Below are 23,465 nucleotides of genomic sequence, written 5' to 3'. Positions count from 1 at the left end.
ATTAAATTTATCTTGTCAAAATGTGGTTATTGTTAAATATGCCCCTAAATCTTGCTGTGTAACACAACTGGTAGAGCTGTAGAATGTGTTGTGAAAAGAAGGTGCAGCTAATGGATGGGGTAGGGCTTGGAACAGAAAAGGTCCCTTGTTCACAAGATCCAACCATGTAGACTCAGCTTAGCCTTCTGAGGGTTCTGCGATAATCGCAAATCATGTTGTTTATTTACTTGATAACAATTTTTATAGTCTAGTTGACATTTCTCTCTCTATTTTTAGACTTCAAATACAATTTTTGGCTATTGCACATCAATAAGATCAGCCACACAAACATCAGAAGTCACCAGGCCGTGTATTACTGGTTGTCTCTATGTGTATAGGGTGGAAGGGAAAGAGTCACTCAATGATCATTGTTATCGGCAAACAGCAGACTTTGATGTTTTAAACTTTACCTAGAAATTTCTGCATCACACAGCACATTTTGATGACTGTGTCTGCATACGTTATGGTATTTAATGTGTCACAGGGTATGTAGCATGTGGTATCATTGTAGTACACAGGGTATGTGCCAGTTAATGAATTGACAAGTGCATACGTTTTTATTACTTACTGCAATCAGCAATTTGCTTATGGTAAAGTCAATTAGGACTAAGAGACTTCAAATATACAAGGTGCACACTCCTAGCAAGCTTTGAATGAGCAAAGTTTGGATCTGGGCTCCTCTGATGCTTCAAACAATCTTGTCTTGTTTTCCTGTTCATTAACTTCAGCTCCGTCCCTCACTATTCCATCTTCTCCAACCCACTGACATCGGCTCCATCTCTCACTACTGTTCCTTCTCCAACCCACTGACATGAACTCCGTCCCTCACTATTCCACCATCTCCAACCCACTGACATCGACTCCATCCATTACTATACTTCCTTCTCCAGCCCACTGACATCGGCTCGATCTCTCACTACTGTTCCTTCTCCAACCCACTGACGTGAGCTCCATCCCTCACTATTTCACCTTCTCCATCCCACTGACATGAGCTCCATCCCTCACTATTCCACCTTCTTCAACTCACTGACATCGACTCCCTCCCTCACTATTCTTCCTTCTCCAGCCCACTGACATGAGCTCCATCCCTCACTATTCCACCATCTCCATCCCACTGACATGAGCTCCATCCCTCACTATTCCACCATCTCCATCCCACTGACATCGGCTCCATCTCTCACTACTGTTCCTTCTCCAACCCACTGACATGAGCTCCATCCCTCACTATTCCACCATCTCCAACCCACTGACATTGACTCCATCCATTACTATACTTCCTTCTCCAGCCCACTGACATCGGCTCGATCTCTCACTACTGTTCCTTCTCCAACCCACTGACGTGAGCTCCATCCCTCACTATTTCACCTTCTCCATCCCACTGACATGAGCTCCATCCCTCACTATTCCACCTTCTTCAACTCACTGACATCGACTCCATCCCTCACTATTCTTCCTTCTCCAGCCCACTGACATGAGCTCCATCCCTCACTATTCCACCATCTCCATCCCACTGACATCGGCTCCATCCCTCACTATACTTCCTTCTCCAACTCACTGACATGAGCTCCATCCCTCACTATTCTACCTTCTCCAACCTACTGACATCAGCTCCATCCCTCACTATTCCATCTTCTCCTACCCACTGACATCGACTCCATCCCTTACTACTCTTCCTTCTCCAACCCTCTGACATCGGCTCCATTCCTCACTATTCTTCCTTCTCCAACCCACTGACATCAGCTCCATCTCTCACTATTTCACCTTCTCCAACCCACTGACATGAGCTCCATTCCTCACTGTTTCACCTTCTCCAACCCACTGACATCGGATCCATCTCTCCCTATTCTGCCTTCTCCAACCCACTGACAATGGCTTTGTCTCTCAATTATTCTATCTTCTCCAACCCACTGACATCGGCTCCATCCTTCACTATTCTACCCTCTCCAGCCCACTGACAATGGCTCTGTCTCTCAATTATTCTATCTTCTCCAACCCACTGACATCGGCTCCATCCTTCACTATTCTACCCTCTCCAGCCCACTGACAATGGCTCTGTCTCTCAACTATTCTACCTTCTCCAACCCACTGACAACAGCTCTGTCTCTCACTATTCCACCTTCTCCAACCCACTGACATCGGCTCCATCCCTCACTATTCTTGCCTCTCCAACCCACTGACAATGGCTCCATCCCTCACTATTCTACCTTCTCCAACCCACTGACAACGGCTCTGTCTCTCACTATTCCACCTTCTCCAACCCACTGACATCGGCTCCATCCCTCACTATTCTACCTTCTCCAACCCACTGACATCGGCTCCATCCCTCACTATTCTACCTTCTCAAACCCACTGACATCGGCTCCATCCCTCACTATTCTCCAACCCACTGACATCGGCTCCATCCCTCACTATTCTACCTTCTCCAACCTACTGACATCGTCTCCATCCCTCACTATTCTTCCTTCTCCAACCCGCTGACATCGGCTCTATTCCTCATTATTCTACATTCTCCAGCCCACTGACATCAGCTCCATTCCTCACTATTCTCCAACCCACTGACATCAGCTCCATCCTTCACTATTCTACCTTCTCCTACCTGCTGACATCGGCTCCATCCCTCACTATTCTTCCTTCTCCAACCTCCTGACATGATTTGAACACATGGACTCTATAAACATATGTGGGTGGTGTGGTTCGTTCTACGACTCTAGTTCCCTTATTGTAGGAGTGTTTATGGTGGATTACTGGTGTCTGGAATCCCAAAACAATAAATATTACCCCTAAAGTGCTAAAATATAGAAAAATATCTGACATACCTCATAATCCAGGCTAGGCTGATCTTTTTTTTTTCAATTCTCCTAATTTTACAAAGTAGGTTGTAGTCTACACAAAGGCAGGATTCATATATTGTGGATGTCATTTTCGTTATTTGATGCTAACATGTGTTATACACAAATATCTGAAATGTAATGTCCATAATACACAATATATGCTAACATAAACTCCTGTAAATAATATCCGTATAAACTTTGAGTTCTGATGTCATCACTTTCATTAATATGCCAGTTTCCATTTGGAAAACTATTTAGCCTAATGTGCTAACTAAGGACATCTAGTACAAGTACACTTTATTTTATATCAGTCTGAGCCATACTGTTCACTCCTCTCCCAGCTGGAGAGGGATTAAGTCACATGTCTTCCTGCTTTTGACAGGTACACAACGTAAAAAGGACAGTGGAAGCGTGGAGAATCACCCATTGGCACGATCCTGTACCAACGCAACAGAAACTGTAACCTCTAATCAGCCTGCCCTGATGTAGCACACACAGCTGGTGGCTGACTTCCCCCTTTTAAGCCAGACCCGGTTCCCATGGAGGTGTGACTTTGGTGCGACTCGTTTCAAGACTAACAGTTATTTGTTACGCCTTGCACCCTGCTCCCACCACACTTGTGTACTATGTAAATTATTAAGCATACTACATCTCACTTTTGAATTCCATGACCTGTAATGGACACCCTTGTGTCTTTGTATGGTCACTGAACCTCCTCTGTGATTATATCCTTATAGCTTCCAGTAGGGAATGCATTATGTGATATATAATCCACACCATGATAACACAGTTTGTCCCCACATCATGTGCAATGCAAACTTTGTTACCACTTCAGAAATCCTGCAGTTACTCATGCTAACAATATTCTGGGGCATTGCTTAGATGAATCACCCCCTGTTAGCAGTGGGAGCCAGAGGTGCTATGTCTCCCTGGTGATGCCCGAAAATGTACTGTTGTTGGAATGCCGCCATTGTGCACTTTGCACTAAAGCAGTTTGATTTTTAAGCGGCACCATCTTTCCTTTGCCTTTTGTCCGGGGCAAGGACAAGTTTTATAATCCCTGTCGATAGGTAGGGGCCTATATGGCATTTATTTTGCAGCCATAATACCGATTAACTTTTTTTTTGTGTTTGTGTCATGTTTTTTGGGGGGACGGAAGGTAGGATCCGTATGGGCCTCCATCCTCTCCACGTTATTGGAGGTCCCTCCTTATGGTTGCGGCTAAAGATCAGCCCCTGAGGAAAACTGCAGATGTCCCCTGGGAAAACGGCGCACTTGAGCCTTAAAGCGGAGGTGTTCTGAAGAGACTCCTAAGGGATTCTTCTCCTTTTGGAGAGAGCGCAATGGACCAAGCCCCCAGCACAGTGTTAGCACTGCACTGGAGTCACACATCTCAGGCAGAAAAATAGAAACAAAAACATTTCTTAGACTGATCTTGGGGTAACTCAGATGCTGAACATAATAACCTTGGACATTTTTGAAAAAGCAAGATCAATAGTGACAAGTTCCACCAAAGTCTCAAATCTGGAAGTGAAATTATTTTAAACAAAATTGTTTATGAAAACTTGGTTGTATGGGTAGCACTAAACAGCACAGTATGAATACACCAGAAATGTGCATCCCCCCAGATATATATATATAGATCAATAATAACCCAGACATGACCAATGACGCAGAGATTCACCCAGAGCAAACGAGACCAAGCTTCATATTGAGTTTATTAATTAAACATGTTTATTGGGCAGTAACACCTCAAAGTGGCAGCATGCCACAGGGGTCAGCTGGATTGGGAGAGCTAATGATATAGCCCTTCTCATTAGTTCTTATTTCATGGGACCCCATTATGGTATCCGAGCTCTGCTCTAAGGTTTCCTGCCCCTTCCTTCCCCAACTTATTCTTTACCAGCAGCCCAGACTCTTGGGTGTAGTTAACAATGAAAGTGAGAACGGGCATTAATGGAAAAGCGACCGTGCCAGAAATTATTTGTAGAAACTTATTTCCTCTAAAATTTGCAGTCCAGGAACTAAGAGGTTTAAATATTTAAAATGTTGGGGGTATTCCTGGACATTACACATAAGTTACTGTGCAGGATATTTTAGTGTGTATCTATTATCTGTGATTGGATAACTATAACACTGCAGCTTTCAGTGGTACTGAGAGGGGGTCTCCAGCCGTCAGTGGTACAGAGAGAGGGCCTCCAGCACTCAGTGGCAGGGTGGGCACACAGGAAGGGGTCTTAGTGGCAGGGTGGGCACAAAAGAGGGGGTCTCAGTGGCAGGGTGGGCACACAGGAGGGGGTGGCATGGTGGGCACACAGGAGTGGGTCTCAGTAGCAGGGTGGGCACACAGGAGGGGGTCTCAGTGGCAGGGTGGGCACACAGGAGGGGGTGGCAGGGTGGGCACACAGGAGGGGGTCTCAGTGGCAGGGTGGGCACACAGGAGGGTTGGCTGGGGGGCACACAGGAGGGGTCTCAGTAGCAGGGTGGGCACACAGGAGGGGTGGCAGGGTGGGCACACAGGAGGGGTCTCAGTGGCAGGGTGGGCACACAGGAGGGGGTGGCAGGGTGGGCACACAGGAGAGGGTCTCAGTGGCAGGGTGGGCACACAGGAGGGGGTCTCAGTGGCAGGGTGGGCACACAGGAGGGGGTCTCAGAGGCAGGGTGGGCACACAGGAGGGGTGGCTGGGGGGCACACAGGAGGGGGTCTCAGTGGCAGGGTGGGCACACAGGAGGGTTGGCTGGGGGGCACACAGGAGGGTTGGCTGGGGGGCACACAGGAGGGGTCTCAGTAGCAGGGTGGGCACACAGGAGGGGTGGCAGGGTGGGCACACAGGAGGGGTCTCAGTGGCAGGGTGGGCACACAGGAGGGGGTGGCAGGGTGGGCACACAGAAGGGGGTCTCAGTGGCAGGGTGGGCACACAGGAGGGGGTCTCAGTGGCAGGGTGGGCACACAGGAGGGGTGGCTGGGGGGCACACAGGAGGGGGTCTCAGTGGCAGGGTGGGCACACAGGAGGGGGTGGCAGGGTGGGCACACAGGAGGGGGTCTCAGTGGCAGGGTGGGCACACAGGAGGGGGTGGCAGGGTGGGCACACAGGAGGGGGTCTCAGTGGCAGGGTGGGCACACAGGAGGGGTGGCTGGGGGGCACACAGGAGGGGGTCTCAGTGGCAGGGTGGGCACACAGGAGGGGTGGCTGGGGGGCACACAGGAGGGGGTCTCAGTGGCAGGGTGGGCACACAGGAGGGGGTGGCAGGGTGGGCACACAGGAGGGGGTCTCAGTGGCAGGGTGGGCACACAGGAGGGGGTGGCAGGGTGGGCACACAGGAGGGGGTCTCAGTGGCAGGGTGGGCACACAGGAGGGGTGGCTGGTGGGCACACAGGAGGGGTCTCAGTAGCAGGGTGGGCACACAGGAGGGGGTCTCAGTGGCAGGGTGGGCACACAGGAGGGGGTGGCAGGGTGGGCACACAGGAGGGGTGGCTGGTGGGCACACAGGAGGGGGTCTCAGTGGCAGGGTGGGCACACAGGAGGGGGTGGCAGGGTGGGCACACAGGAGGGGTGGCTGGGGGGCACACAGGAGGGGGTCTCAGTGGCAGGGTGGGCACACAGGAGGGGGTCTCAGAGGCAGGGTGGGCACACAGGAGGGGGTGGCAGGGTGGGCACACAGGAGGGGGTCTCAGTGGCAGGGTGGGCACACAGGAGGGGGTCTCAGTGGCAGGGTGGGCACACAGGAGGGGTGGCTGGGGGGCACACAGGAGGGGGTCTCAGTGGCAGGGTGGGCACACAGGAGGGGGTGGCAGGGTGGGCACACAGGAGGGGGTCTCGGAGACAGGAGGCAGAGCAGGGAACTCCCCGTCTCTCTGCACATGCTCAGCTCTTTGTGTTATGTCGGTCTCTCTCTCACAGGAGGAGGAGGAGGGGATGCTGGATTAGCAGCTCGCAGCCCATCATCACCATGACCGCAGGAAGAGGCTGCTGAGGACCGGGCACAGGAGCCGCCATTATCCCCCGACACCGGGACACGGGGAGGATTACACCGGGACCAGGCGACCTTTACCGGGGACACGACCGAGACACAGGCCCAGGACCCCCCGCCGGCTGCCTCACACTGACCGGAGCCTGAGACCAGGAGCTCCCGGCGGATTATCCCGACATACAGTCCCGATATACTGTGCCCACATACTGCCCCCACATACTACCGCTACATACTGTCCCGATATACTGCCCCCACATACTGCCCCCACATACTGCCCCCACATACTGCCCCCACACAGCAGGACCCTATAGAAGGAGACCACTTACTGTTATTACCAAGCTGGACCCTATATAATGATCCTACACATTGTTCTTTTAGAGCTGGACCCCATAGAAGGAGACCACATACATTACTAACAAAGCTGTACTTTATATAAGGATCTTGTATCCCCCGCAGAACTGGACCCCTTAGAAGTATCTTACTCTCTATCACCTCAATGTTGGACCATATAGAAATATCTTGTTCACTATTCACACAAAGCCGGACCTTATAGAAGGATTCACATGGTGCATTATATAGTAGATTGATATATCCACTGTAGTAGGTTTTTATATTGTCCACATAGTAGGTCATTTTATATTTCCCTCACAAAGCTGGTCCCTATAATATTCAGCGGTTTGCCATCACATAGGTGAATTATTGAGAATATTTAACATACCCCACATATATATGCACACGTCATATCCTGTGGGCACATAGGTGGCACATACCCCACATATAGATGCACACGTCATATCCTGCGGGCACCTAGGTGGCACATACCCCACATATAGATGCACACGCCATATCCTGCGGGCACATAGGTGGCACATACAGTACATTATTTACGTACATAGATGTACTGGACATAGGACCATCTATGCTGCTGTAGGTGACCCTGGGGGCTCCTACCTGCTGTGATTGGCTGCTCTTGGACTTGGCCTTGTGACTATGCTGGACTGGAGGACGGGGCTACAGGCAACTATCATGTGCCCGGGCTGCCCAGGGGCATCTTTCCTGAGATCTGGACTCTTCTATCTGCTGCTCTTTGCTCACAGCTCCCAGGGAAGAGCCTGTGAGAAGAGTCCATGCTTCTCTGGCCGATGCGTCAACTCCACCTGTGTGTGTGACCCAGGCTGGGTAGGAGACCAGTGCCACCACTGCCAGGGGCGATTCAAGTAAGTGCACCGCGGTTGTGGGTCATATTGTGCTCCAGTTCTATAAGAAGATACTTTGTGTGTGTCCTGGAGAATGACTCTGTGTGTCCCCCCGTTCCTGACCTATCATTGTGTGCCCATTATTGTGTGCCCATTATCCTCTCTATGCCCATTCATTACCCTCTCTACAACACCATTATCTTGTCCACCACGTTGTGAGTCTGCCATGTTTGTAATCCTTCTGTACTGACATGTAGCTGAGTCTTTCTCCTTCTTGAATTCATGGACCACGTGTGTGGCCTTGTTTGTAACATTATTTGTCTGTTTTGCTACGGTATGTAATAATCCACTGCATGAATACTGCTGTCGCTCTCGTTTAGGAATATCTCTGTCCACACGTCCTGTTATTTCTGAAATAAGATTGTTCCTAGGTCTGTTCTATGGTGCCTCCCTGTACGTCGTTCTTCCAGATTATCTCTGGATCTCTCATTTCTTGCAGTAATCCAGCCTTTGTATTTCCTGCTCTGGAATCACATATTCTTTCTGCATTGTGGTGTGGGGTAGCACAGCCCCTCTGTTGTGTCCTGAAATATCACTGCCCATGTGCGTGTACCAACTGTGGAACATGTCTTAGTTGTGTCCTGGTTTCTGCGATCTTGTTGTCTGAGGGATCTGAACGGTGCAATCTCTGGATTTATCTGGAATGACCCTATTACATTACTGGCCATGAAGAACCCTTTATGTAAAGACGAACGTGTTTTACTTCTAATCTCCACCAATGTCCTTGTGTGATATTTTTAGGATTTCTGTCTGTTGAAACAGGTGGGATAATCACTGACGCAGCCAACTAGATCCACTGACCTGTGCGTCATTAGAGAAGTCCTGAAAACATGACCTGTTGGTAGTGTTGGAGGATAAGAGTTGAGGACGCCTTTTCTAGAATATGTGTTATCTGTTGTGCTCTAGAAAGCTCAGTGCTGAATATAATGGTTCTGTATATTTTCTGCCGTGGACCTTTCATGTTCTGAATTGATGCTGTCTGTGTATTTTCTTATTGTAAAGTAGTGTATTCAGCAACAGGTTCTGCATGATCCTACTTATTGATCTGAGACTACCAATAGGTGACATGTGGTGTATAAACCTTGGTTCGTCTCTAACCAGGCCCTATGTGCAGTTTGTATGTTCTCCCCGTGTTTGCGTGAGTTTCCTCCCGCACTCCAGGAACATACTAGTAGGTTAGTTGGCTTGTGATGAAATGGCCGCAGGTAGTGTGTGGTTTACTGTTTAGACTGTAAGCTCCATTGCGGCAGAAACTGATGTGAGCGATTAAAACATTTTCTGAACAGTCCCGTGTAATATGTTGGCGCTTTATAAATAAACAGTAATCATTATAATATTCAGGATGTGTTTATAACTACCTGGTCATTATATCCACTTGGAGTGCTCTGTCATCTCTGTTTTACTTTCATCACACAAGCCAGATTTAAAGTACTTATTCTACATAGCACTTGTTTCTTATTAAAGAATTAATGTGCTGGTGAATAACGCTCTTGCGTGACCTCTGGACCGGTGACGAGACGCCTGGCTTCTGGTTGTTTACCTTAAGTTCCTATTACAACTTGGTAAAATAATCATTTTCCAGTACGGTGACTGGACAACAAGCACAACAAAGGGTGTGTGATCAATACCATATAATAATTCACATATGGGCCTTGATAGATTATGAACTAATATTGATTCTAACAAAGAAAGACAATGTTTAGTTACTGATTTTAAAGGTAATACTTTAAAGTACTCACAAAAGCAACACGATCATGGACTAATATTGAGCAATCTATATGAGTAACAATTTTATTTTGGAACCAATCTATATATTATATACATAAAATGTACAGTGTGCTCACAAATAATATTGCTTAATTGTGATTGTTCAATCGGCTCACAAATACATAGTGAATACAATTGTTTATTGGGTGATTAAAATACAGAATTTCCATATTTCTGAGCTGCTCTGTGTTAGATCATTAGTGATAATTAAGACCTGAGGTCCCAGGTGAGGGTTATGGACCTGTCAGAGTTGGGAAAAGCTGATGATCAGAGTGTGGAGCTGTTGTTGATGATGGAGATTGTAAATTGTTGTAGCAACAGAAGGATTGTTCAGATGGAGACGGGATGTGGGGATCATGGAGTGCGGGACGTTTGTTGCACTCTTCCTGCAGGTCTGTCATTCATGCTTTTCTGTGTTTATATTTGGGTTGGAGAGAAGACGGAGCTGTTAGAGGCTTCAGACGTTTCACACGTTGTGTTTGTTTGCAGGTGCTGGTGTAACGAGAGCTCAGTGATTACTCTGTCTCTGTGATGTGTAAGGAAGTACAGGTCTGGATTTAATTAGGTGTAAATTCAGCTTGAAGATATAATTTTGCACCTTGGTAAAACCATGTTGGCTGCAGGGGGGATTTGAAACGTGCGGACAGGTTTAGAGTTGTCTGAGCTCAACTCTCAATCACGGTGTCAAAATAAAGCTGCCCAGTGTTTGTCTGCTACATGTAAACAGAGCCAGGATTTACCCGGCAGGCAAAATAATAAACGATTTGCATTTGCACCCCCTGAATGGCAGCATGGTTCGTCCAGGTGCAAATTTGCACCATTTAGCTGGAATTGCCAACAATTTGTAACCCCGTGGGGTAAAATATGCAGGAGATTATTGTGCGTCCTGTACCTTAAACTATAATGTAATATACACCCTGTCCTGCAGTTGATGTGAGGTTTCAACTCCCATCAGCTTCATAGTAAGAGATAACGTGAGGAGTTGTAGTATATGGGAAATGGGTCGTCACTCTCATTATTCTTGGTCCAGTTTAGTCCACAGTTATTTTTGTTTTTCCTGCTTGTTGTTCTTTAAGGGTTTGTTCACAAATCCGTCTGTTTTGCACGTTTCACATATTAATAAATGCTGGAAAAGTGCATTAAAACTAGGTGGAATAAGAGTCACCGCTGCCGTTCCACCAGTTTGTCACACACAACACCTGTACAATAGGCTGTGATGGTAACAGGCGTGGAAAATGTGTTAAAAAAACCACAGCACTAAAATGCACCTTAGCGCACGTTTGTTTTCAGTTTTTATCATTGTTTTGCATTTGTTTGAATGAGCCCTAAACATGTATAAGTCCATTGTGTCGCTGTCATATTGTGTACATACATGTTAAAATGTCACACGGTCTTTTGTGCATTTTAATCTCATTTCTTGGGTGTATTGCAATTTAGCCACCTCCAAAACAACATCCATGGGGATTACTCCTTGTTCTGCTCAGGGCTCCTGGACTACTGGAAGTAAATGTTAAGATCTCAGGTCATTGAGTACATATTAGAACAGACTTATTGTGATGCCATCTTGCAGAAGAAATTTTTTTAGACCAAGTTGTAAGATAAAAATCTGCAATAACTTCATCAATCATCTGAAATCCTTTTGGAGCCTGATTGCGCTTTTGTAAAGAACGGAAATGATTGTCTTCTATACTGAAGATGTAGAGTGTAGGGTAATTGTAATCTCCTTTGGGTGATTAATCACAGACAGTGAAGTAGGACTTGTTCAGGACGTAGTGTCCTTGTGGTAGAAGGTGACTTTCAGATGTGACTGGTGGATGGTCTACATAATTCTCACCGTGATCTAGGGGTCTCCCGTCCTGGAATATTATCCAGAATTTCTGTGCATTGCTGAGATTGGGAGCAGTGGTCAGTTGGTGGAATGGAAACTCATTATTTATGAAGCATATCATAAAGTAAGGTAATAGCTTTTTTAGAGACAACACAGTGAGTGGGAGATTCTTCCATGTTACTGTCTCGTTGCCAGGGCCACGGTGAGATTTCATACATTTTTGTACATTCTCCAGAACGTCAGAAGAAGTGTACAGAATTCTCTTACAGAGGAATTATTGATGAATATTAATAGTGTATCACTGAACAGTTTGGTGATTACACGCATCTCGTGCTGTTGTGTGAACATAAAGATGTAAATGTATCAAGCTGCGAGATTCCGTCGGGTTTGAAAAGTGGAGATGTTGCCTATAGCAACCAATCAGATTCTAGCTGTCATTTTGTAGAATGTACTAAGTAAATGATAACTAGGGGCCTGATTCATTAAGGATCTTAAATTAAGAGGTATCTTATTTCAGTCTCCTGGACAAAACCATGTGACAATGCAAGGGGTGAAAACTAGTTTTCTGTTTTGCACATAAGTTAAATACTGACTGTTCTTTCATGTAGCACACAAATATCAACTTTAAATTTCAGTGTACAAATAAGCTATCAAGTATTTGTGTGCTACATGAAAAAACAGTCAGTATTTAACTTATGTGCAAAACAGAAAACTAGTTTTCACCCCTTACATTGTAACATGGTTTTGTCCAGGAGACTGAAATAAGATACCTCTTCATTTAAGATCCTTAATGATTCAAGCCCTAGAATCTGATTGGTTGCTATAGGCAACATATCCACTTTTCAAACCCGACGGAATCTCGCAGTTTGATACATTTACCCCAGAGACTGTTACTTTACATCTCTCTGTTCCAATTGTCTTTCTTTTCTATCCACCATTAATTAGTTGCATTAATGTTGGTCTGTTGTCTGCTATTTGCTTTTCTACTGGGTCTGGCATTTTCGTTTGACCTTTTCTAGTCGCGTCTGTAAAATGAAGATTGTGGGGAAGCAGAAGCCGCACTTTGTTCCTTATAGTTACTAACTTCAAAACAAAAGAATCACTTCACACTTACAGTGATCCATTGGGGGGGATTCAGTTACCTGCGAAGTCCCATCGGGGCCTCGTGCGTCTGTTGTGTGCAGGGGCAGGCTGGGCTGGGGGGGTGATGCGTCACTAATGCAAGATAAGCGCGTGTGAGCATAAAGATCATTGCACCACTTAAGACTGCGCCCATTGTGTTTTGATGTGCGCTTAACTTGTGTTTCCACCCGATTATTTTTGTTGTTGCTGTTCTATTTCAGGGTAAAAGCACAGCTGAAAACTTCCATTTATCTATATGGGAGCACATTGTAAGCACGATAAGATGTGTTTAAGAAGCATTTCCAAATGTGTTCAGTTGCTCAATGCACCATAACAGTTATCAGTGAGATTTCATCCCGCACCCGCAAATCGCTGACGTGGATCAATAAATATACAACAAAGTGCGATACAACAGATTTCATTTCACCGTTATAAAATGTTTTTATTCCAGAGTTTTAAACAAAAATAGAAAAATAGAGCAATGTTGTGTTGGCATCAATTTTGTAGTCTTGATTAGATATAAATATAATAGTACAGCCTACAATTAGTATATCTATAATAGTACAGTGTATAAAATACCCTCTTATCGCTGGTGATGTGAAATTTAAGACCGTCATCTAATCTTTGTAAATATGTGAACTTTCATTTTAGTTTATAAATACCGTTAAAGGGATTTTCCACAATAAATAGAGTTACTATTAAATCCCCTCCTGTCCCAATAACAGGACATTGGTGGCAGATCTGTCGCAGGCAGCTCCTCCAATCAGCAGCCGGCTCACACGTCTGTGTCTGATTTCCCTTCTACGGAGAGAGATGATTGGTGCAGAACTTTGTTAGTAGAGCTCCCGGTTACATGTGACTGCAAGGACCCTGCTAAATACAGCAGATGGGGTCCCAGGGCCCCTCACCAAAGTCCTGTTATAGGGAAGTGGAGAGATTTAGTAGAATCTATATCTAAAGTGGGAAACCCCTTACATTCATCCCTAATAATGGTTAAGGATACGGTCCCTTTTGGAAACAAACGCACACTGGTATAACCTAGTGACCAATATATTAATAATCTTTCATAAAAAAAATAAAGTAAAGCAAAAATGCCTCTTTCATGGAGTATGTTTCTAATATCTGTTATAATGTACAGCGGGGGGTGAATTATTCCTTATAATACACACGGTTTTCTAATAAACACTGAAATGATTGATACCTGAACCCACTGATTTATATAAAGATATTGGGCCTTATTCATTAAGGAAAGTAAAGGAAAAAAATGAGAAACTTTGCAATTTTGCATTGGAGGGGGAGGTAAATTTATAATGTGGGGACAGATTTATAGCATACTTGACAACTCTCCCGGAATGTCTGGGAGACTCCCGAAATCCGGGTAGGTCTCCCGGACTCCCAGGAGAGCAGGCAAGTATCCCGCATACTGCAATTTACTCGCTAAAATGACGCGATTCACGGTTAGTCGGGTCATTTTGGCCGTGTCCCCCAAAATGACATTTTTGTAGCGGGGTGGGGTCAAAATGATGCCATTGACCGCGCCCCGTCCCATGTCCTAGATCAACTTTAAATTTCAATGTACAAATAAAGCTATCAAGTATTTGTGTGCTAGATGAAAAAACAGACAGTATTTAACCTATGTGCAAAATAATAAACTAATTTGCACCCTTTGCACTGTAACATGGTTTTGTCCAGGATTAAATGTACTCCTTTTTTTGCCTTACTTTCCTTAATGAATGAGGCCCGTTATGTACAGAAATTGGTACATTTCATACCCTGTGTATTAGAAGTGAGTAGTTATAGTGACAATACTACTTCCTATGGTGAAACTGGTTTGTATATTTTTTTTGCAGTAAATATATTATCTCACATACATATTAAATAGTTATCTTTTATTATTAACATTATTAAGTTATTTGTATAGTGCCATCTTTTTCTGCCCTGCATTACACTCTCTTCTAGTCCTATGGTAACTGGGTAACAGTGTAATATGAAATACGTTCCATAGAGACAGCGCTAATAGTGGCCACTTTACCATGAACATGGTAGAACACGGGCTTTAGTCTACCAAGCTATAACGTAGGTATGCTTCTCAATCTAATGAGCTCCTCCTCATAAAGTCACTGTGAGGAGCTCTACCTCAAGGCAATGTGGGGAATGTCATACACACAGACATTATCAACGAGTTCCTCCTCTACAGTTACTGTAAGGAGCTCTTCCACAAGGTAATATGGGGGAATTTGTACAAAGTTAGTGTTCTAAATAACAAAAATTAAAATAATTATATTCCAGGAAAATGAGAGTCTGAAACCTGCTGTATAACTACAGCTGCATGTATGAGCATCCATCTAAGAATGTGTTCACATGTTTCTGATAACTTTTCACCAACATACCATAGACCCGGAGAGTGATCCCCGACTCTGGGAATTATGGGGAGACATATGCAAATCACCCCTTGGTTGAGATGCAGAACCGTGGATCCAGACACATGTTTAAACCTTATTAGATCTCATCAGTGTATTCCATATTTTTTGAGTTGCTGCACTAATCAGAGGTAGCAGTTTCTGTCACGTACTGACATATAACGGGCCTGATTCATTAAGGGACGTAAATGGCGATTTTGTGCGTATAATCCGCACAATCACTCTGCGCATCCCCAGAACTGGACCACACGGCACAGAACGCAGCCATCTTCAATGGACACTTACTATGGGCTATGATTTCAGTGAGTAAACAGGTCAGGGAATGGGCGCTTGCCCGTGGTCAGTGTACAGTAAGGGCGAGCCAAGCTGAGCGCACGTAGCAGCGTCCGATTCCAGCCCTGAGCATCTCCTAGGTACGTGATTATCAGCCGTATCTCTTGCTCCAGGTACTGGGCTGATTACCAGTGATGACGGCTGTGTATGATAGAACATGTGTTTGTAATCAGGAGCAAACCGCTCCTTGAATTTAGATGTATGTATACCCTAATCACGTATGTCTTAAAACGCACATTGCACTCAGTATGCGTACTTAATGAATCAGGCTCAACGAGTGCATCATGTTTGGGTTGATAGTAAAATAAATGAGTTACCTTTCATAGTGTAACCTACCGTATTAATGTATATATCTTACAGATTGCGATGAACATACAGAGGGTTCTGAGGACTTGTCTCTGCTTCATAAAACATCCAGACGAATATTTAATTTATTGCTGGTTTATTACTGATTTGTAATAGTCTGATACTACCGGCTGTTCATCGCCTCTCACGTACACAGAGATGGACAAGTAAGACACAGAGACCCCAGTGAAATTCTCCAGAATACTTCCCCTGTCATGATAAGTATTTCCAGAGAACAGGAAGTGTATGGGATCCACGTGAGTCATTGCTGGGTAACACTTAGAAGCATCGGCTCCGGGAAGAACAGGAGAACAATAGTCTTGTGTATGTCGTACGATTTACCATAACGTTACAGCCGCGGTACGCGATGGATGCCTGGTTTATATCGCAGGGACAGGTCATCGTTAACCAGCACCAGTTCCTTATAGTCGGGTAGAGGGCATATTATAAACTACTCCATGTGTTTCCTTGTAATAAGCCCATGTACTTCTTCGGTTCTTTACTATACTGGGCCTGAGTCCAGAACAGAACTCGAGATGAGTTCTGACCGTATTCAAATCCGAGTTTATCTCCAGATACGTTTCCATTTGTATCTGGGTGTAAGTGCGGCACTTGCTGTATGTAGACAGGACAGCCCACAGCCTGCGCACAGACGTATGTACTATGAAAGGCGATAAAATGTCACATCAGAACGCATAAAAAATGTGGTAATATAAAATAAAAGAACAGCTCTTAGCAATATAATCATTTATAGAACTATATATTTTTTATTTTTTTTTATTACATTATATACATAAATCTGGATGTTATTATTTTACATACAATATGTTTTTATATTCTGTCTTCTGTGCATACACATGTCCTGTGCAAAGCTTAGAAAAATTATATAATAATTTATTGTAATATTTCATACAAATTGCACATTCCTAATAAAAACATCAGACAATAATGAATAGGAATCCTTTCCGATATATTATGTATGATAATTGGATGGTCCCGGTATATTAAACCATACTGCACATTATTTGTTTGTCTCTTGAGCAACTTCCAGAGGTAGGAGATTGTTATAATCACCACGGATGCAAATGCTGAACGAAAATAGTCTTTTCCTTGGCTGGAAAAACAATGCAGTAATGTTGGAAACAAATAGGTGCACTCGAACCCTCAAAGTACTAGGAACCAGTCACAGCAAACATACAGATGCAGAATGGATACTTATCTGTTCCTTCAGTTCTTAAGTATAGGAAGCACCTACAGCCAGTCTCCGTGATAATGTCAATATAATATCCTTTTTGTTACATAAATGGTAAAAAACTCAACCCCGGGGTTAGATCAAAAAACTTCTGCCAATCGTGTATGGTCAATGACGCGTTTCTCGGCGTATAGCCGTTTCATCAGAGGCACATGTAACACTGACAGTAGATCACATGAGTTAGAACTTCCAATCAATCCGGGTCTCCGTCCGACTTCAATTATGAGTTAGTAGATATGAACGATAAGTTTGTACTGTGCAATCCAAACGATCAACATAACATAATCCTGCAAGACTGATATATAACAAGGTAATTCAATTACCATATTGATTCGATAGGTTAGTCAACACCTAAAAGCATATAAAAACGAATAAAAATCTCATACAGACACAAATGGCACTTATAAGCACAGAATAGTTTCATATCACATACAAATAAAGGAGTTTATAATATACTACATGATGAAACATCCAAAAATAATGAAAATAATCTAAGAAATAGAATAGATCAGTTGTGTGCGATGTGCCGCCAGAACTTTAGTAACTCGCTGAGTTACTAAAGTTTAAATACATTGATGAAATACACCAAAAATTTACAAATAATAATCTGTGTCATTTGCATGAGCTTTTGGGACCTAGTGGCGCACGCAGGGTAAGTTTCTGGGTCTCTAGAAACCCCTCCCCTCCGCTAACAAAGTGCTCCAACATATGACACTGTACTATACAGCAGTCGCGGAGCTGTCAAAGAAGCGTCCGCTGCGCGCGGGCGCATGCGCAGCAGCTCTCTCGCTGTTTTGGGGGTTTTTTGGTGGGGGGGAAACAATCCTGCGTGCGCCCCTGGGACCATTGCTTATAAATACTTCCATGTAAACATTTTGTTGGTAATTCCTTTTTGAAAATATTGAAATACAGTTTTATTTTGTTTGTTTTTTATTTTTAATATAGCTCTAACATAAGCTGTAGCACATACGGCCAACTTTTCCTCGTTGGCTTCAGGAAGCTCCCGGGTTAGGTGGGTGTGCAGGGGCAGGGCTTGATGAATCGTATCATTTTGACCCCGCCCCTAAACGATTGTCACAATTTTGGCCAATTACAGCAGGGGATAGGGCTAAGATGGCGCGATATTTGCGTCATTAAGCCCCGCACCCACCACTTATCTATTGCGGGGGCGAGGACCAGGAGGTTGCGCTGCTCTCCAGGGAGGTCTCCCGGAAATTCCGGAAGAGTAGTCAACTATGCATTAATGAAAAGCAGCTAATGCATCTCTAGAGTCTGAAGTGTATTTTACATTTCTGTCTCCATTACTGAAGTCATGTTGTCTTACCTGTCAGTCTTTGGTTTAATCTTGGTCTCCATGAAAATGGCCACCTCAATAGGCATCAATACATGGACATAGGACACAATTTCTGAACTGTGTCATCATGCCACAGATGGCGAAGCCAACCACGTCTTGTACTGGCTCAGCATCAGGGAGAATGCCAGACTCTTCAGGGAGTGAGGGAGATCACCCCTATTTCAGGGAGTCTCCCTGACATTCCGGGAGAGGTGGCAAGTCTGCTGTAGCGCTGTATAGTTGGGACCAGATAATCAAACTTCACAAAGGAGCCCTGGGGCACAGGAGCTGATTCCTGTTTATCTGATACTAATGAGGCTTTTATAACACGTTTATATTAAATAATTCTTTACAATTCAGGGTGTGGCCCCTGTAATTTGATGCGAATAGCAGCTGCGTGTAATGTGTATGGGTGGAGCTTATTGACTATTGTCACTGCGTGACGATTGTATTCATGTATGCCTTATACTTAAGATTGTCCAGCACTAAGCAATCTGCGGTGCCCTATAAACCATGATGGTGGTGGACGCAGCATCCGTCCTCCTGTGTGATCTGCTGGAGTCCTGGGTGTCCTTATCCCAGGGAGACAGAGACTGGATACTTACAGGACAGAGCTACCTGGTGCCCTCAGGGAGGTGTAGGGTGAAACCAGAGATGGTTTGTTCTCCACAGTCCCTGACGTTGTGCTATTCAATACGGGGAACGTGCAGCTCCTGAGGATCCTGCAGCTTTGTACAATATTATAATGAGTTTGTGGAGTGTCTAATGTAGAAATTCCCCTATGGTAACAGCGATTCTCTGCTCCTACCCTCAGGGGCCGCTGTTGTCACTAGAGCTGGGGTAATTACTGGTGCATACTGTCAGTGTATCAGCAGGGGTAATTACTGGTGCATACTGTCAGTGTATCAGCAGGGGTAATTATTGGTACATACTGTCAGTGTATCAGCAGGGGTAATTACCGGTACATACTGTCAGTGTATCAGCAGGGGTAATTATTGGTACATACTGTCAGTGTATCAGCAGGGGTAATTATTGGTACATACTGTCAGTGTATCAGCAGGGGTAATTACTGGTGCATACTGTCAGTGTATCAGCAGGGGTAATTACTGGTGCATATTGTCAGTGTATCAGCAGGGGTAATTACTGGTGCATACTGTCAGTGTATTAGCAGGGGTAATTACTGGTGCATATTGTCAGTGTATCAGCAGGGGTAATTACCGGTACATACTGTCAGTGTATCAGCAGGGGTAATTACTGGTGCATACTGTCAGTGTATCAGCAGGGGTAATTACTGGTACATACTGTCAGTGTATCAGCAGGGGTAATTACTGGTACATACTGTCAGTGTATCAGCAGGGGTAATTACCGGTACATACTGTCAGTGTATCAGCAGGGGTAATTACTGGTGCATACTGTCAGTGTATCAGCAGGGGTAATTACTGGTACATACTGTCAGTGTATCAGCAGGGGTAATTACTGGTGCATATTGTCAGTGTATCAGCAGGGGTAATTACTGGTGCATATTGTCAGTATATCAGCAGGGGTAATTACTGGTGCATACTGTCAGTGTATCAGCAGGGGTAATTACCGGTACATACTGTCAGTGTATCAGCAGGGGTAATTACTGGTGCATATTGTCAGTATATCAGCAGGGGTAATTACTGGTGCATAGTGTCAGTGTATCAGCAGGGGTAATTACTGGTACATACTGTCAGTGTATCAGCAGGGGTAATTACCGGTACATACTGTCAGTGTATCAGCAGGGGTAATTACTGGTGCATATTGTCAGTGTATCAGCAGGGGTAATTACCGGTACATACTGTCAGTGTATCAGCAGGGGTAATTACTGGTGCATACTGTCAGTGTATCAGCAGGGGTAATTACTGGTACATACTGTCAGTGTATCAGCAGGGGTAATTACTGGTGCATATTGTCAGTATATCAGCAGGGGTAATTACCGGTGCATACTGTCAGTGCATCAGCAGGGGTAATTACTGGTGCATACTGTCAGCGTATCAGGGATAATTAGAGATCCAGAGTAACTTTGATATACTGAAATGTGGTCAGTTTGCGGCTTATGAGGACCCGGATTATAGATATCTTATATAATAAATCAGTCAGTCCTGTTTTCTCCTATAACCTTTCCCCGGCATGTTTGGTACATACTGAGTAACTCTAAAATAAAGATGAAAGTAATATAACAATAGACTTACATCTGTGACAGATACTAGTGTCAGTCCCAGCTTCTCTATAATGTGACATAAATAAATACAATGGTCTATGTCACACCTGTGAATCTGGTCCTTTATACGGTCTATATAGACTTTCTGGGTATATATCATGTCTGCGATGCTGGCAGATAGGAGGGGGATGTAAATCTTGACGCTTTCTTAATGATAGAAGCTTGGTGACCGCATGGCGCTAGCATGTTGTTAGGTGCATCCTTATACTTGTACAGAAATGGAAGTTGCTCAATCAATTTATAGGTTTACAGCAGGTGCTTGGGAGGCCGGGGTTATCCAGAAAGGGGAAAAATCCCCCAACAACACCGCTATGAACCATTAAAAGAACTGTTATTCTACTAGTCCGCAAAGTGCAGAATTCTCAGTTATAAACATTACACATATATGGTAAGACACCTGTCCCATCAAGGCACTTCTGCTAATTCCAGGTTTTCCATCAAGACTTTGTTTTAGATTTTCAACGTTAAGGGCTCGTTCACACAGATGCAGAACAACGTGGCCTCATGAAAGGGTAGATAGAACCTTGTACTTTGTCTTTGTGTTTAACAGTGTTAGGAGTGCGTGGAGAGACTTGGTCCCCTTGCCCTATCGCACAAGAATAAATAGTTATTGTACCTTATATAGCGCCAGTATTAATCAGCGCTGTACTGAAGATGTTTGGGAGGAAACTGCAGCATTCCGAGGAACCTACATGATAACTATCTCTTACAATGCGTCTGTCCACAAAAGTAACCGGCTCGCATAGAATTGGAAGTAAAAAATAAAATTGCTATAGAAAAAAAAGGAAAGAATGTCCCAGATGAAGACAACTACTGGAGATAGCTGGTGATCGTCCTCACTTGTTGGTAAACTGGAGAAAACCCTAAATATGGCAGGAGCTAAGGCTTTATACTTATTGATAAATAGACCTTTCACTCCATAGGTCTTTGTGACACAGCTCTCGCCTGTTTGCCTCCTACCTCTCTGGCCGCTCTTTCAGTGAGTCTGCTTCTGGCTCTTCCTCCTTCCCTCCTCCTCTATCTATTGGAGTCCCACAAGGCTCTGTCCTTGGCCCTCTGCTCTTCTCTCTCTACACCACCTCTCTTGGTGAACTCATTCAATCATTTGGTCTCCAATACCACCTCTACGCTGATGACACGCAAACCTATCTTTCCTCTCCTGACCTCTCTCCCGCTGTCCTAACCTAGTATCCAGCTGTCTCCTCTGCTGTAACTACCTGGATGTCACAGCGCTTCCTGAAACTCAACATCTCCAAATCCGAGCTCATCATCTTTCCTCCAGCCAACGTTGCTATCCCTCCCAATATCTCCCTCTTGGTTGACAACATCACTCTCCTCCTGTCACCCAAACCTGCTGCCTTGGAATCACCCTTGACTCAGCCCTCAGCTTTACCCCTCATATCCAGTCCTTCACCAAACCCTGCCACTTCTGCCTCCATATCATTACGAAAATCCGTCCCTTCCTCTCTCAGGAAGCGACCAAAATACTGGTCCATTCACTCATCATTTCTCATCTTGATTATTACAACCTCCTTCTCACTGGTTTTCCTGACTCTTGCATTTCTGACCTTCAATCCATACAGAATGATCCCGCTAGGCTCATCTTCCTCTCCCACAGCAGCTCTTCCTCTTCTCCTCTGCTCCCCATCCGTTTCAGAATTCAGTTCAAGCTCCTTACCCTCACTTACAAAGCCCTTACTGACACTTCTTCCCCTTACCTCTCTAACCTTGTCTCGAGGTACATACCTACCCAGCCACTGCGCTCCGTCTCTGACCTCCACCTCCATTCACCTCTCTTTACCTCCTCCCATACTCTCCTCCAAGTCTTCTGCTGTGCTGCCCCCAATCTTTGGAGCTCCCTACCCCATCTGACTCGACTCTCCCCAACCTTCAGTCCTTACAACGCTCACTAAAATTTCACCTTTTCAAGCTCGCCTATCCTACCACCTCCTAACCACTAAATCCAACACCTCCTCTTCCTGCCATCTCCATCTTCTCCCAGTTGGCCCTACTGTCTCTCACCACCCCTCCCTTTGGAATGTAAGCTCTCGAGGGCAGGGTTCTCTCTGCCTATTGTCCCACGTCTCTCTCCTGTCCCTCGCACGTCCTGTCACATCTTTTGCTGCACTCCGTGTGAGTCCCCCATAGCATTACTCACACTCATCTGTGTTACATATGTGTATTCCCTCATCTATTTGTTACTTGTTTCTGTATTCGGTGCTACGGAATCTGTGGCGCCTTATAAGTAAATAATAATAATAATAATAATTTGCAAATCATCTTATCAGATGGGTGATATGCCCCATGTGTCTATATACCACTTCTGGCTAAGATATATTGGCCCTATTGACTGTATACTCTTATAATCTGGGCCCCCAGGCTGACATATATATATATGTGCTATATACAATCAGGTCTGTACCTAGGCAGAAACCTACCAGAAAGCATCAAGGTTCCTATGGATAAAATCTCCTCTGTTAGGATCCCGCAGGGCCATCTGTAAAAAGGGTTTGTTACATCGTTACCAGGAGTAAACAAGACTCAGAGTACTCAGTTGCCAAACATGGCTGAGATGTTCGTCAGCTCACATCTCCAGTGACTAGTGCACCACAACATCACAGAGTTTCCAGCGCACCTCTATGGGGTACATGGAGAAATCTGCAGTGTTACACCACCGCTGAGTGCCCCCGGGATGCTCTGGAGCCACTCCGAGGGCAGTTGTATT

At 44.8% G+C, this 23,465-nt stretch overlaps 1 protein-coding gene across 3 annotated transcripts in view; it reads left to right on the top strand.

Moving 5' to 3' along the window:
• Window positions 1-6,725: 6,725 nt before the first annotated feature.
• The window catches only part of ATRNL1 (attractin like 1), a 489,225-nt gene continuing 472,485 nt past the window's right edge, over window positions 6,726-23,465 (top strand). For all 3 annotated transcript variants that reach the window (XM_075215604.1, XM_075215603.1, XM_075215602.1), the window contains exon 1: window positions 6,726-8,059. In XM_075215604.1, coding sequence (XP_075071705.1) covers window positions 7,833-8,059 — 227 coding nt within the window. In that variant the 5' untranslated portion in view covers window positions 6,726-7,832. The remainder of the gene's footprint in view (window positions 8,060-23,465) is intronic.

Source organism: Mixophyes fleayi, chromosome 6 (assembly GCF_038048845.1).
Source record: "Mixophyes fleayi isolate aMixFle1 chromosome 6, aMixFle1.hap1, whole genome shotgun sequence".
Taxonomy (NCBI): Eukaryota; Metazoa; Chordata; class Amphibia; order Anura; family Limnodynastidae; genus Mixophyes; species Mixophyes fleayi.
The sequence above is the reverse complement of the archived record's forward strand: the minus strand, read 5'-3'. Positions and strand labels throughout refer to the sequence as shown.